Source organism: Pinus tabuliformis, chromosome 5_2 (genome assembly GCF_031772625.1).
Source record: "Pinus tabuliformis cultivar Carrire ecotype Pingquan chromosome 5_2, CPIR1, whole genome shotgun sequence".
Taxonomy (NCBI): Eukaryota; Viridiplantae; Streptophyta; class Pinopsida; order Pinales; family Pinaceae; genus Pinus; species Pinus tabuliformis.
Window position 1 is genome coordinate 496308402 of NC_142306.1, and position 14658 is coordinate 496323059.

The 14658-nt window shown below is 39.6% G+C and overlaps 1 protein-coding gene and 1 pseudogene across 1 annotated transcript; both read left to right on the forward strand.

Annotated features, from left to right (window-relative positions):
• The first annotated feature begins 559 nt into the window (after positions 1–559).
• LOC149159871 (receptor-like protein 4 pseudogene) lies at positions 560–1003 on the forward strand (annotated as a pseudogene).
• A 5845-nt stretch (positions 1004–6848) lies between these two features.
• On the forward strand, positions 6849–7493 carry LOC149159872 (uncharacterized). Its single transcript, XM_089434448.1, has one exon. The coding sequence runs from the start codon at positions 6849–6851 to the stop codon at positions 7491–7493; it is 645 nt and encodes a 214-aa protein (XP_089290574.1).
• The last annotated feature ends 7165 nt before the right edge of the window (positions 7494–14658 follow it).

Here is a 14658-nt window from a genome sequence, read left to right on the forward strand (position 1 = left end):
CCATATCCTAATCATGCGTAAGAGGCTTCGCGATCGAGTTTCGTTACTGAAAAATGGCGAAGGAAACAGTCAAGGTTGGCTTTAGATTGACCGCAGTGGCGTGTATTTGTGTGTGGACGAGCATTTACACAGCATTTTCACAGAATGCAGGTAAGCTCAAAGCCACATGATCTCAGTTAAGTTAAAATTCCAGAATATTTTGAAGGTTTTCAAATTTCAACTTCAGAAGCCGATAGCTTCAAGATTCGACAATTCAAATCATATTTTGATTAAATTCTACTTGTCAAAGTAGTCAAAAGAAGAGTATAACAGCATTTTTGGTTTTGCAGAGCCGTTGGCCATCTGGATCAGCGACGGCTCATGGGAGAACACACATAACCCCCAGACGAATATGCTCTGGGTAAAAGACTACGGTTACACAGGCGGCTCGTCCGCAAACGCCACCACCATGAGCTAGATCGCTCCTCAGCTCAAGAAACTATGTTTCTTTAAGCTCTCGGACGGTCCTGAGAACTGCTACAACGTCACTCGTTTACCGAACGACCATTATTCCGTTAGAATGTTCTTTGGCCTCAACGAGGATGTTTTGGCCGACCGCGAGCCGCTCTTTGACGTCTCCATTGAAGGAACACAGGTTTATTCTTTAAAGCCGGGCTGGAGCATGAACGACGACCAGGCATATGTCGAAACTTCAGTTTTTGTCTTGGACACTGCTGCCACTGTCTGCTTTCACAGCACCGGCCATGGTGATCCTTCGGTAATGAGCATCGAGATTCTTCAGCTTCATCCACAAGCTTATGATTTTGGCGCTGAGTGGGGGGATACTGCCATATTCAGGACTACTAAGCGGGTGGACTGTGGAGCAGACCAGAGCGTGTACGGCGAGTCCTACGACAAACCAACTTGCGCGGCATATCAACCGTCCTTTGCATCGAACAACTCGAAGCCGATAATAAAACCCCAATTATTTTCCGCACCAAAACTTTGCATAAACTTAGGTTAAAATGCCAATATACCAAAAATATAACGGTCAAACTACTCGGTCAGCGATCGATCGATCGCTAATAGTCCTAGACAGAGACTAATAAGGCTACAAAAATTAGTGCATTTACAAAATTGATATAACTCACTTTGACCATGACTACTGAAAAAGCTAAAATCAAACCATTTTGGCTTATCACAAATATAAAATATGTGTGACACATCCAATGATTTGGTTGGTCTGGTTTATAATAATGCATTTTTTATATTACTCGGATGTACTAAAGTTATTTGAGATTCATTCATCTACATCTCAATTCCCAACCTACTCTAAAGCTAGTGAATGAGCGACCGTCATTTCAAATGGGAGTAGTGTGCCGTTTAGTTGCCGCTGCCATCGCCTCGACATTAAGAGAAGTGACAGTTTTCATCATCGATCTTCTTTTTCGATTTTCCATGTCGTACTTTTGTACGATTTCACGTGTCCATCATTTTCGCTTCAATGTTATGTGAATAATTCGTAGTCTTAAGTCAAAGTAGCAAGAAAGTAAACATCAGGGATTCTTTTTCGATTTTCCATATCGTACTTTGTACGATTTCACGTGTCCATCATTTTCGCTTCAATATTATGTGAATAATTCGTAGTCTTAAGTCAAAGTAGAAAGGAAATAAACATTAGGGACATATTTGTGGATCGGTGTTAAATTCGAAAGATATTTATTTGTTTTTTTTACAAATTTATTATTATTATTATTAAAATTAATTAATCTTATTGAATATTAATGATTTTTTTCAAAGAATATCAATTTTTTTAATTAGTTATATTATATAATTTATAATTTAATGTTTTTTTTTAAAACATAATTTTTTTAAGAAAGTACATGTAAATAAGGGAATTTGAACTTTAAATTTTATTGCATTTAAACACTATATATTTTGATCAATTATAAACTAATTATACAACACAAAAATGGTATAATTTATAATTTAATTACTTTCTTTTAAGTCACAAACTAATATCTTTCATATAAGTATTAACCACTTTAAGTTTTCATTTCATTGTTGAAATTCTTATGTCAAGGCTTATGCATGGTCTTTTAGGTTCTTTGTTGCTATTTTTAGTTGGCTAATTGTCTGGTTTTGCATTTATTTGGTCAATGACTCAGTGGACCAATACTTATCGAGTTTGAATTGTAAAGTGGAGGGCGTTTTGCTTGATACAGATGGAGAGACTAGGTCTAGTTATTTTTAGTTGTTAATGTGTTGGGATCCAATGCTCATGGGTCAACTTGATGCGTTAGGTATATTTCCTCCGACTCTAGAATTATCTAGTCATATAAAACCACCTAGGATTGTGAGTCTACCAACTTCCTAGATCATATTGCATTGTGTCTTACTTTTGTGGGTGGGGTTTACCCGTGTGTTGTTGGGAGGAGTTGCGCTTCTACATGTCCGACCTTTCATGTAGTTGTGTTTTGAGTTATTATGAAGTGTCAAGTTGTGTATCGGTATACAACAATCTTGCCCTATTGCTTTTGTAAATGTATCCTATTGAAAGATTTATTTCTTACTGTTATTATGGAGATGCATCACAATTCTCCGAACTTGTTGGGAGTTAGAGAAAACAATTTCCAGAAGAAGATAGTGGCAGAATTGTGTGGCACATTTTGTCACATTGGATCTGGTGTTTCAGTGAGAATCACCTTATGTCTGCAAAGGGGCTGCATCTATGCTTGAACCAGTTGAAGGTTTTTATTTGCTGAGGTGCAACGTCCTACCAACCTGGGTGTAAATATTTGTGTGTTGAGTTGGGGATATATAAATTTTCGTGGTGATTGCATGGATGACATGGAACGCCAACAAATGCATTGCCGAAGGGGTGGAGGAGGAGGACAAGGCACAAAGGGGTACAACTGGGACCAAGCACAAGCTAGTGAGGTCATGGAAGCCATCCATGAAACCGCCTCTACTAACGTCCACAATGAACTACATAATTTGGAGGAGATTGCAGCAAGAAGAAAACATTTTATGTCTGATTTAAAGTTCGTGGAGGAGTTTGGCCAACTATAGTGAGACCCCAGACACACCAGTGGCGGAAGGAAGAATTATCTTCAAGCTCTTTTTTTACATTGGAAAATGAAGTTCTTAATGGGCATGAACCTGATGGAGAGGTAAGCATACCATTATAATAGTTTTTCCAACTTGACAGATGTTAAGAGAGATTAACACAACATGGGATTTTACATGGAGCCGATGGACATTCAGTTAGCTAAAATTGAGCAACACCTCCCTTGCATTGCTACTTTAGACCACTGGGGATTGAGCGAAAGAGATCCAACCCATGTGAACTCGTCTGAATCTTAGTTTTCTGATGCTTTTAGTTTTAGTTTTATGTTTTGATATTCATATAATGTCCTTTGTGAGGATACAATTTTTTATGTTGTTAAAATTTTAAACTACCTACTTTGTTTATAGATAATCTACATATTTGATTTCTATGTTTACAAATAATTTACATATTTAATTTCCTCTAAAAACATGGTGAAACTAGCTACCATGTCTCAATTTTGGACTAGATACTTAATATATTTTGATTAATGAAAAACTCCACTACTTAACTTAAAAATTTAAAAGAAAAAATAATTTGTATGTTTACATATAGTCTACATATTTAATTTCCTCTAATAGTCTACATATTTAATTTCCTCTAAAACATGGTGAAACTAGCTACCATGTCTCAATTTTGGACTAGATATTTTAATATATTTTGATTAATGAAAAATTCCACCACTTAACTTAAAAATTTAAAAGAAAAAATAATCTGAGATGAGGTTAACCATTTGGCAACACATTTGTCTCCAAAATAACTCAATGTTGTTGATTGAATGGACAACTCGTGAAGGGACTCGAAGGTTACATAACGTCATGTATATATTCCTTCACAATTCCCTATTTTCTATCATTTACAAATGATTCAGGTACAGCTAATCTTCATTAACAATAATACGTATTATAAAATTTGAATGGAGTTTTGGTATACATGATTGCATATGCATCATAACAGAATCTAATCATATGCTTTAGTTTTAATTAATAATTAATTTTGATTAATGGCAAGGATGAAGGATGGATAATAAGATAATTTTTTAGTTTTAATTATTAATTCTGATTAATTGCAATGATGAAGGACGGATAATAAGATAACATGTTTTTCTTTATTTATTTATTGAATTATTCTTAAATTTATACCGTAAATTAGTAAATAAAATGTTTTTTTAAACAGGTATATATGAATAATAGTTATTTTGTACTTTTATTTTTATTTTGAATTTAAACATATTTTTATAATCTATGAATATTCAATTATTGAACATAAAGTAAAATAAGATGAAATATTAATATCATTTTATTTTTAAATATTTAACATATAAATATTTGACATATAGTTTTCTTTATGCTTCTTAACATTGTCTCATATGTTTTTTTAAAGCTATTTGGTTGTAGAGATATATCTCAAATTTATAATGTGATATCATATAATCTTTGTTAAATAAATATTTAAATTTACAAGGAATTAGAATATATAAGGTAAATTGATGTCTTTACTTTAAACAAGGGGTAAATTGATGTCTTTACTCTAAACAAGATAGTTTTATTTTGAAGTTCTGTTTGGATGGTTTCAAAATTATAATATTATTATAATTTTTTTAATCAATATTATTATTTGGAGTTTGGTGGTAGAGATATATTTCAAATTTATACTGTGATAGTGCATAATTTTTGTTAAATAAATATCTAAATTTACAAGGAATTATAATATACAAGGTAAATTAATGTATTTATTCTAAACCAGATAGTTCTATTTTGAAGTTGTGCTGGGATGGTTTTAAAATTAAATTATTATTATAATTTTTTTAATCAATAAAATATTGTCATTTGGAGTTTCGTTGTGATAGTGTATTTTTTTTTTAACTAACTTCTATAGTTAACTTTACTTATAAAAATAAATAAAATTATAAAAAACAACTAAATTATAATTTTATTCTAACTTATTATTAATTATAAAATAATCAAGTTTGGTAATCTGCATCTTAATAGCACAAGGCTTACGAGGTAATTCCGCACAAGGGTACACTTGTGCTATTTTTCCGGGCAACTTTTTGGACAGTGATTCGCAGCTGGGATCTCTCTGCGGCTTGAGCTTAGAAATGGATGCACGGCAGGGGAGGGGTGAAATCCCCTCCTTTAGGGATGTTATGGCGGGTCAATCTAGCACCAGTCGAGGGAAAGGACGGCTGGTAGAAGAAGTTGATGATACGCCAGTCATGGGGCACCAGTGGCAAGCAAGGCTGGTCAATAAATGCCTTCCACGGGCCCAAAAAAAACCAAGGTACGTAATCCCGAATCACAAGTTGGAGGATTATCGTTGTTATATGCGAGACCATGCGTTGATTTGTAAATTCATAGGGTATTGGCCTTCTGAACGGGATCTCCTGAGATGGATCCAACAGCGATGGAAACCGCGAGGCCACATTGATCTCAAATTGGGTGCTAAGGGGTTCTTTACAGTCATTTTTTCCAATTTACAGGACAAGGCCGCGGTGTTTGAAGAGGGTCCCTATTTCATGAATAATGCGGGATTGTTTATACGGTATTGGGAGGACAGGTATAATCCGGAGGCCGAGCAAATCAAGGCTGCCCCGCTCTGGGTTCATCTCTTTGGGTTACCAGATGAATTTTGGGATCCAGAAATATTAGAAGGAATTGGGAATTCAATTGGCTCCTTTGTTAAGGTGGCTGAGACCACAAAGAGGGGTAAATATACCACAAAGAGGGGTAAATATACATCGTACGCAAGGATTTGTGTGTATATGGACATCTCAGCTCCTTTACCAGACTTTATTGAGCTTGAGTATCAGGATGAAATTTGGCAGCAGCCTATTGATTATGAGCATATACCATTTCGCTGTCGACGCTGTCATGTTTACAGTCACCTTGCCAGGGATTTCCCACAGAGTACTGAACAGCCGGTGAATGCCAACCCACAAAGTCATCAACCAATGGCCACAAAGGATACGTCTGAGGCTGCTCAACCAGGTGAAAGGAAAAATGGGGAAGCCTCCGGCTTTCAAGATGTGCAGCGGAAAAGGAGACCACCTCCTGGGAATATTAAAGTCCACAACCCCGCTCGAAATACCATCCCTGCAAGTCACAATCCGTATACTATTCTGCAAACAGAGGTCGCCGAAGGAACTCAGGGTAAGGACACCAACCTCCTTGGACAGGACCTGGAAAGCAACGTCAGTGCACCGATGGAAATTATCAAGGATGGCAAGAGGAAGAGTCGAAGTCCAAGTCGGGAACCGGAAGGCGAGGACAAAGCTCGCGATGATAAGACTATCGCTCCAACTTCGGAGGGGCAGGAAGTTCTAAAGGCAGTGGGTATTGAGGAAGAATCCATTCTAAAGAAGTTGCTTACTGAGTGGAAAAAATTGGATGAACGATTCATCCCAGAGAATGAGAAACAATTATATAAGGAAACCTTTCAACGGTACAAGGAGAAGACGGCTGGTTGTTTAGACTCGCGGCTGATACACGACACTCAGGAAGGGGATAGTCAAGGTAAGCTCGGTCGGAAGAAAGGGCGACGCACGTTGAATGAATCCATTCAAGCAGTGGGCGAGAATCTGGTAAACTCTGGAAAGGTGATACCTCTGTCTGAGGTATTTTTACCAAACCCTCGAAAATTTTAAATGATTGTATTAAGCTGGAATATACGGGGACTTAATAGTCAAGGGAAGCAGCGATATTTGAAGGAACGCGTAAAGAAAGATAAGCCAAGTATTCTGGTACTCCAGGAAACGAAAATGGAAAGTCAACAGCTGGAAGAAATTGTTAAGAAAATGAAACTCGGCTATGAGGTTATGGCTCTAGATGCAATAGCGACAGCAGGGGGATTGGCCGTTTTGTGGAACCCAGAGGAGGTAATTTTCGAACATTGGTATTCTCTTCCTCGAATTCTTTCAGGTGTGTTTCGGTTAGTCGGGATGGGGGAAAGGATTTTGTTTACGGGGGTTTATGGGCCTCACATTCATCGAGACAGGCAGGCGTTCTTGAGGCACCTCCATACTATGAGGAATCTTCTTCCGCATATTCCTTGGATGATTGGGGGGGATTTCAATCTCATTCGGCATTTAGGTGAGAAGAGAGGAGGGGTTAGGAGAGAAGATTCACTTATGGAGGAGTTTAACGATTTGATCAGGGAGTTAAGATTAGTGGACATACATACAACCAATGGTGTACATACCTGGAATAACCGGCGTGGAGGACAGCACCAAATTGCCTCTCGACTGGATCGCTTCTTATTATCAGAGCAAATTTTAAATAGGGATGTCTTCATTGAAGCTACAATTCTCCCTAGCATCGGCTCAGATCACTGGCCCATTCGGTTGGAGGTAGACATAAAGAAGATAAAAGGGAAAAGCCTTTTCGTTTTGAATCCTTTTGGCTGAGGGATCCCCAATTTGTTCAGCAAATGGAAACCTGGTGGAGTCAATGCACTAGTCGAGGAAAAGGAAGTATGCATACAGTCCAGCTGAAGCTTAAGGAACTCAAACAGCGAATCAAAGAATGGAATCGAAAAGAATTTGGGAATATTCTGGAGGCTAAGCAGAGGTTGGAAGGAGCAATGGAGAATTTACAGCAAAAAATAATATTGGAAGGCAGAGATGAAGCTACCAGTAGAGAGGAAGGATGTATAATAAGCCAGTTAGAGGAACGTCGTAAACAAGAGGAGATTTTATGGCGCCAAAAATCAAGGGTCCGATGGTTAAGAGCAGGTGAACGGAATACCAAATTTTTCATCAAGCCATGATTCAACATAGGCAGCGGAATAGGATTTTTTCTATTAAGAATGCTGCGGGAGAAAGAGAGGTGGAGCAGGTTGGTATTGAAAAGACTTTAGTGGATTATTTTCGGGGGGTACTCACGGAAACTCAAAGGGATAGAAGGGAGGCTATTAATAATATATGTAGAGACATACCAAGAACTGTTACACCAGACCAAAATATGGCATTAATGCGGGCAGTTACTATGGAAGAGGTAGAAGAAGTCGTGATGAACATGCCTAAAAATAAGGCTCCGGGTCCAGATGGCTATACCATTGAATTCTTCCAGGCAAGTTGGAAATTTATAGGCCCAGACATCCTGGCAGTGGTGGAGGAATCAAGACTCCGACAACAAGTATGGTCAGGTCTAAACTCAACTTTCTTCACTTTGATCCCTAAGAACACAACATCGGATGAACCACAGGGTTTCAGGCCCATAGCCCTGTGTAACGTAATTTATAAGATTATATCTACAGTGATAGCGAAAAGGTTGAAACCTCTTCTACCCACATTGATTGCGCCTGAGCAGACTGGGTTTGTGGAGGGGAGGCAAATTTTGGATGGAATTGTGGTCTCCCAGGAGGTGATACATTCTTTAAAACAGAGGAAGAGACCAGGGATGCTCATGAAGCTGGATTTATCTAAAGCATATGATCGTTTGAATTGGGATTATCTAAGAGCAGTCCTCGAAGCTTTTGGGTTTGACCACAGATGGATAGCTTGGATCATTAACCTGGTCTCCACTCCGAATTTCTCCATATTGATTAATGGGATACCTTCAGATCCGTTTAATGCCACAAGGGGTATCAGACAGGGCGACCCTATCTCGCCGTTTCTGTTCATCTTGGCTATGGAAGGATTAAGCAGGAAACTTAAGAAGGAGGTCAGGGTAGGAAGAATCAAAGGCATTCGCTTATGGGAGACAACCTCATCATAACACATCAGCAGTTTGTTGATGACTTGATGCTGTTTGGAGAAGCATCGCTCAGAGAGGTAAGGGGCTTCAAGCATGTCTTAGAAGTTTTTATGAGCGCTTCAGGTATGGCGGTCAACAACGATAAATCTTGTACTTTTATTTTTAACGCACCTGAAGCTGTTAAGGCCCATTTAACTCGTGTGCTCGGCTTCCGACAGGGTGAATTACCCACCAGGTATTTAGGCATTCAGTTAGACATTAATTCAATGCGTATAAAGAATTGGCAAACTCTAGTTGATAGGATTCGAAAAAGATTGCAAAATTGGTCGTTTAGAACATTGAATTTAGCAAGTCGGGTTGTCCTTTTAAAATCAGTTTTGTTATCCATTCCTATCTACCCGTTATCCATTCTGCCTGCTCCTAAGGGAGTTTTCTGTAAATTAAGGGAAATCTTCGGTAAATTTCTCTGGGAGGGACCGAATCAGCAAAGAAAATGGACATTGGTCTCATGGCAACAAGTAATTAGGAGGAAAGAGGAGGGCGGCCTTGGTATCAGGGATTTGGAGTTGGTCAATAAGGTTTTAGGGGCGAAGTTATGGTGGCGATGGGTGCAGGGGGGTATGGATATCTGGAAAAGAATCTGGACTCACAAATACAATATGCCACGCTCAGTGGCAGGCCGCCTCCGGGTAGAAGAAACTCCACGAGGGTCGCACATCTGGGAGCTCGCAAGAAATAACAAAACTCTGGTTCGGGACTTTGCTTTCTGGGAAGTCCGTGATGGCAATTTAGCGCGGTTCTGGACGGATGGTTGGCAACAACGGGAAAAGCTGGAGAGACATCCAATTCTACATGACCTTCAAGTTGGGGCGCAGCAGGAAGGACTGGAATATGTTAAGGATTACTGGCGCCAGGCAGGGCTGAATGAAGTGTGGCGAGCCTGGAAGAGACCTCCTGAATGGAATGCGAGAATAAATCTGGAGATTCAACAAATGTATATCAGAGAATTAGATTCGCGAAAAATTAGGATACGCCCAGGCAGTGATATCCTTCGTTGGGGTAAAGCAACGCAAGGTATGTTCACAGTTAAAGAGGCTTATTATTGGTTAACAAAGGAGGATCCAATGGCTGACCCAACGCCTTGGAAAAAGCTCTGGGATGCTAAATGGTGGCCTAAAGTTACACTTTTTGCATGGTTGGTGTGTAGAGGTAGGATCTTGACGTGGGATAATCTCCAGAAACGAGGCATGATTGGTCCCTCCTGGTGTTCTTTGTGTAACAAGGAATTTGAGACACAGGAACACTTGTTGAATCGCTGTTTGTATATCCAAAGTCTGTGGGAAGAAATTCGGGTTCTCTTCGGTTATTTGCATAGGGACCCTGATAGTCTTAGGGGTACCATTTTACAATGGGGAGCGGGGCATTTTCATAGCAAACTTGTCAGGCGGCTCTGGAGTCTATCGCTGGGTTTTGTAATTTGGGAGGTGTGGAAAGAACGAAATCGTCGAATTTTCCAGGGTCGCAGCTGCTGTGAGGCAGGAATAGGAGGTATGCCGGTCGCTGAAGGAAACAGTCCTCTCCGAATCTTGGGGAGAGGAGGAATGGAAATTAAATGTGGAAGAGCAGCGAATACTAACCAAATTGAACATAGATTTTACGATGTTATATCCCAACACTGATAGGCGTCATCAACAAAGTATGCAGAGCCCTAATTATTTTCGCCTCCCAGGCGATAATCAAATCAAACTGTCCTTCGATGGTGCATCAAAGGGCAATCCTGGGGAGGCAGGATGGGGTGGGATTTTCCGCGATAGTAGAGGGAGTTCGCGTTGGGCATATGCGGAATGGGGTGGGGAGATGTCCAATAATGAGGCGGAGCTCTGGGGGGCTTATCATGGCATTCGCATTGCGGTAAGGAATGGCTACCGAAACCTGGTTATAGAAGGCGATTCCCAAATCGTCATTGACATGCTCAGGAAACTACAGAGGGGTAAAACATGGGATCACGTAGCCAAAAGCTGGCGGGTTGCTGCCATTATCCAAGATATTGAAGGCCAGATGCGGCAGATTGATTATATAACACTCACCCATGTACTGCGGCGTGGCAATAGGGCGGCAGATTATCTCGCCAATTGGGCAAGTGGCGAATCGGCTCGGGTGTTGGATGGTAGCTGGGGTGTGTTACAGGAGGATCCACGGTGGGCTGAGTTGGCAGCCATCTTACGACAGGATAATGATGAGGCGATCGGGCGCGACAGGACTGTTTAGCTACCTTCCAATAATGATTCGGAGGTGTAGGGAATGGCATAATAATGAACACAGCGGTGGGATCATGTACGAAGCAGTTAAAATTCCCATTTGGCAGAACGATTTAATGAAGACATGGGACGAATTGCCCATCCCAAGGCCGACTGCAGAGCAGGTATTGTGGTGGGAGTGCGGTGGCATCGGGAGGCCAAGGAGCTTATCACATCAACGCCTTAGTCCAGCGACGTGTAATAATGGGCAAGCTTGGGAGCTACCTCACAATAACGATGGAAGGTGGTCGAATGGCGGTATAAGGCTGCATGGAACTGTTTTACTCTTGCATGCCTGTAGAAGAATAGGATTTTCTCTGTATCCAACTCAACAACGTGAGGGAGGTTCGGTGCTTCTGTTGCAACAGCGTATGGTGGAATTTGGTCTGCCGAAAAGAAGAATTGGGCAATTGCTGTCTGCGAGTATGGCTGCAGTCCGCAACGAGGGTAGGTGAACGCGCAGTCAGGGGTGATTCTGGAGGAGCAAGGGAAACATGCGGCTGAGGAAACTTTGCGATCCATTTATGTCGACATCTCTGAGGAGTCGGATGACCAGGCAGGAGATATCAGGGAGAATTATGCAGAGGAGACGCTAAGGCCGACCTCGGGAGGCAAGGTAGGCAAATGGATGAGGCACTCTGGCTCAGTGGGCGCCAGAGACGATGATGTTGCGGAGGATGATGGCAGTCCAGAGGAAGATGACGACGAGGAGGTTCACGGAAGCCGCGGTCGAGGTCGAGGCCGAAGGGGTCGCGGTGGTGCACGAGGTCGTGGTCAGAACCGAGCTCGCAACGATATGTATGAGGAAGGTTGCAGTACCGGGGTTCCTGGAAGGAGGCGAGGCAAGAAGGACATGCGACGGAAATTGCAGGAAGCCGAGAATGCTTATGTGCAGGAAACCCATCCCAATGTTCGGAGGATTATCGACCACCTGGAGGAAGAGGCGCTGCAGGACCAATCGGACCCTGAGATGGCAGACTGGGAGCATTATCTTCCCGACCCGGGCCACACCAGAGGGAGGATGTCCCTTTACAAACAGTCTCTGCATGTTTATTGGGGTATGAAGCGTTTGCTCGCCAAGTCAATGGAACAAGTAGCAGCGGAAATGGTGGAGCTTGCCCAAGAGAACCTGAAAAAAGAACTGAAGAATCTACAAATAACTCTCATGATGCAGGACAGGAAGATGGACAAGCTGGTCCAGATGCTCAAAGATGGTGGCATAGTTAAGACAGAACCTGATATCCAGCCAGAGGCCATGAAGCAGTAGCTTATGGAGGTTCTTATATGACTCTTTTTGTATTTTTGCTATCTTAGAGGGCTTAGAATCAAGTTAAGTAAAGCCAGTTTCTCTTTACAGCTTTGCATAGTATGTTGTTAGGTAGAATAGCAGTTCTTCATTCTCGTTAGACAACCTGACCATTTACTTCTTTTGGATGGGGATTATATATTTTTGAAGGCCACCTGGTTTCCCTTCTGGGCGGGTGGCGCCATGTATATGTACATAGTTTTCTTTTTTTATAGTAATAGAATCATATCTCAGCTTACAAAAAAAAATTATAAAATAATCAATATATAAATTTAAGGTATATACATTCACAAAAGGATAGAATAAAATTAGTGTTTGAGAATTCCTATGGTAATGATGTTGTTAACTAATACTTCGGGATTGTTATTGTATATTTTAAAATATGTAATTAGTTTTACATTCCGTTTTTACGGTTAATAAATTACCGAGACACAACTGTCTCATACATAGATTGCATGTGTATAAATAAGTAATTTATCAATAATATGACGCTCTTTCCTTGTAGTTTATTGTGGAGTTTACTTGGGCTTGTACAGTAGTATCAGAGCTCTGGTTAAGTCTATGGTAAAGGACACTGTGAAGATAAAGTGCGGAAGAAGGTTAATCCAATGGAGGAATACAGTGGGATGCCCAAATTGTTGACTCTCTTAAACAAGGGTTACAAAATTTGCATTTACCACAGTAAACATGAGTTTAATGACAGTAAAATTTATGAAGGATAATAAGATATATTTACTACAAACGGGAGATGTCTGAAGGATACAAAGTTTGAATGATACAAGTTTTTTACACAAAGATTTCTCAAGAATACAAATTTATTTATTTTATTTATTTATTTTTATTTTTATTTTATTTTTTTTCTGAAGAATACAATTTTTTTTACTGAAGTATATATATTTTGGTGGCTGAATTTTTTTACTGAAAATGATACAAAGTTTGAATGATACGAGTTTTTTACAGAAAGATTTTTGAAGAATACAATTTTTCATTTTTTTTTTTACTGAAAAGGATACAAAGTTTGAATGATACAAGTTTTTTACAGAAAGATTTCTGAAGAATACAAATTTTAATTAAAGAGTGGTCAATTTTTTGGCGAGGATATATATTTTATGGTGGCTGAAATTTTAATTTTAATTAAAGAGTGGTCAATTTTCTCGCGAGAATATATATTTTATGGTGGCTGAAATTTTAATTTTAATTAAAGAGTGGTCTATTTTTGAAACTTACCACTAAACCACAAAGCCAACTTTGTTAAAAGAAGAGGAGAAACAAATTTATATATTTTCAGAAGTATTGCATATGTTTTGACTTTGAAAGTGCCCTTGTTTTTAAAATATGTAATTAGTTTTACATTCCGTTTTAAAAGTGCCCTTGTTTTTAACGATTTGTGGGAAGTTTGTCAAGGCAAGAAGGATAGTGATGGAAAAGAAATTGCACCAAAGCTGCCTGATAATGAGAAGCAGCATGCAATTTGGGAGACAAAAGACAACAAGGCATATGCATTAATAACTGCATCCGTGACGGAAGAGGTAAGCAGATATATCGTTTCCTGAGGTGCTGCATTCGAAGCACTAACGAAGAAGAAAGAATTGCATGATTCACACTCAGAACTCGAAATTATTCAGTTATTGTTAAAGTTTTTTAATTTGGAGATGAAGGATAATGATCCTTTGAAGAGTGCTTCGGAAATAAAAAGCCATTTTTCATGATATATAAGCCATTGGAATTAAAGTAGATTCACAACTTACAACGTTTATAAAAGTCCTTCACCCTGTCTATTCAAATTATTTGGAATCACTTCAAGCTAGTGGGCAGCTAAAAGACATTACATTTGGTAAACTAGTAAGCAAAATAACTGAGAGAGAAAAAGCCTTTGGGAAGAAAGAGGCTCCACCTAACTCTAATGTAGAAACTTTGTGCCTTGCATAAAAGGATCAGAAGTCTCATGCTGAAACTTCTAGAGGTGATAAAAGTAGTAGAGGTCGTGGTAGGAGAAATTATAGAGGCAGGGGGGTGGGAATAATCAGGGAGATAGACAACAAAATGATAGACAACAAAGGAATTTTAATGATAGACCAACTATCAAATGTTTTAGATGTGGTAAAATTGGTCATACTGCTACTAACTGTAAAATCCCTTGGGAGAAATTCAGTGAAAGGAGAGAACAATTGAAGGATCAACCACCACCAGATAAGGGAAAATCATCAGAGTCTGCACATTACATTGTTGCTCACTATGATTTTAATAGCACGGGGGGGGGGGGGGGGGGGG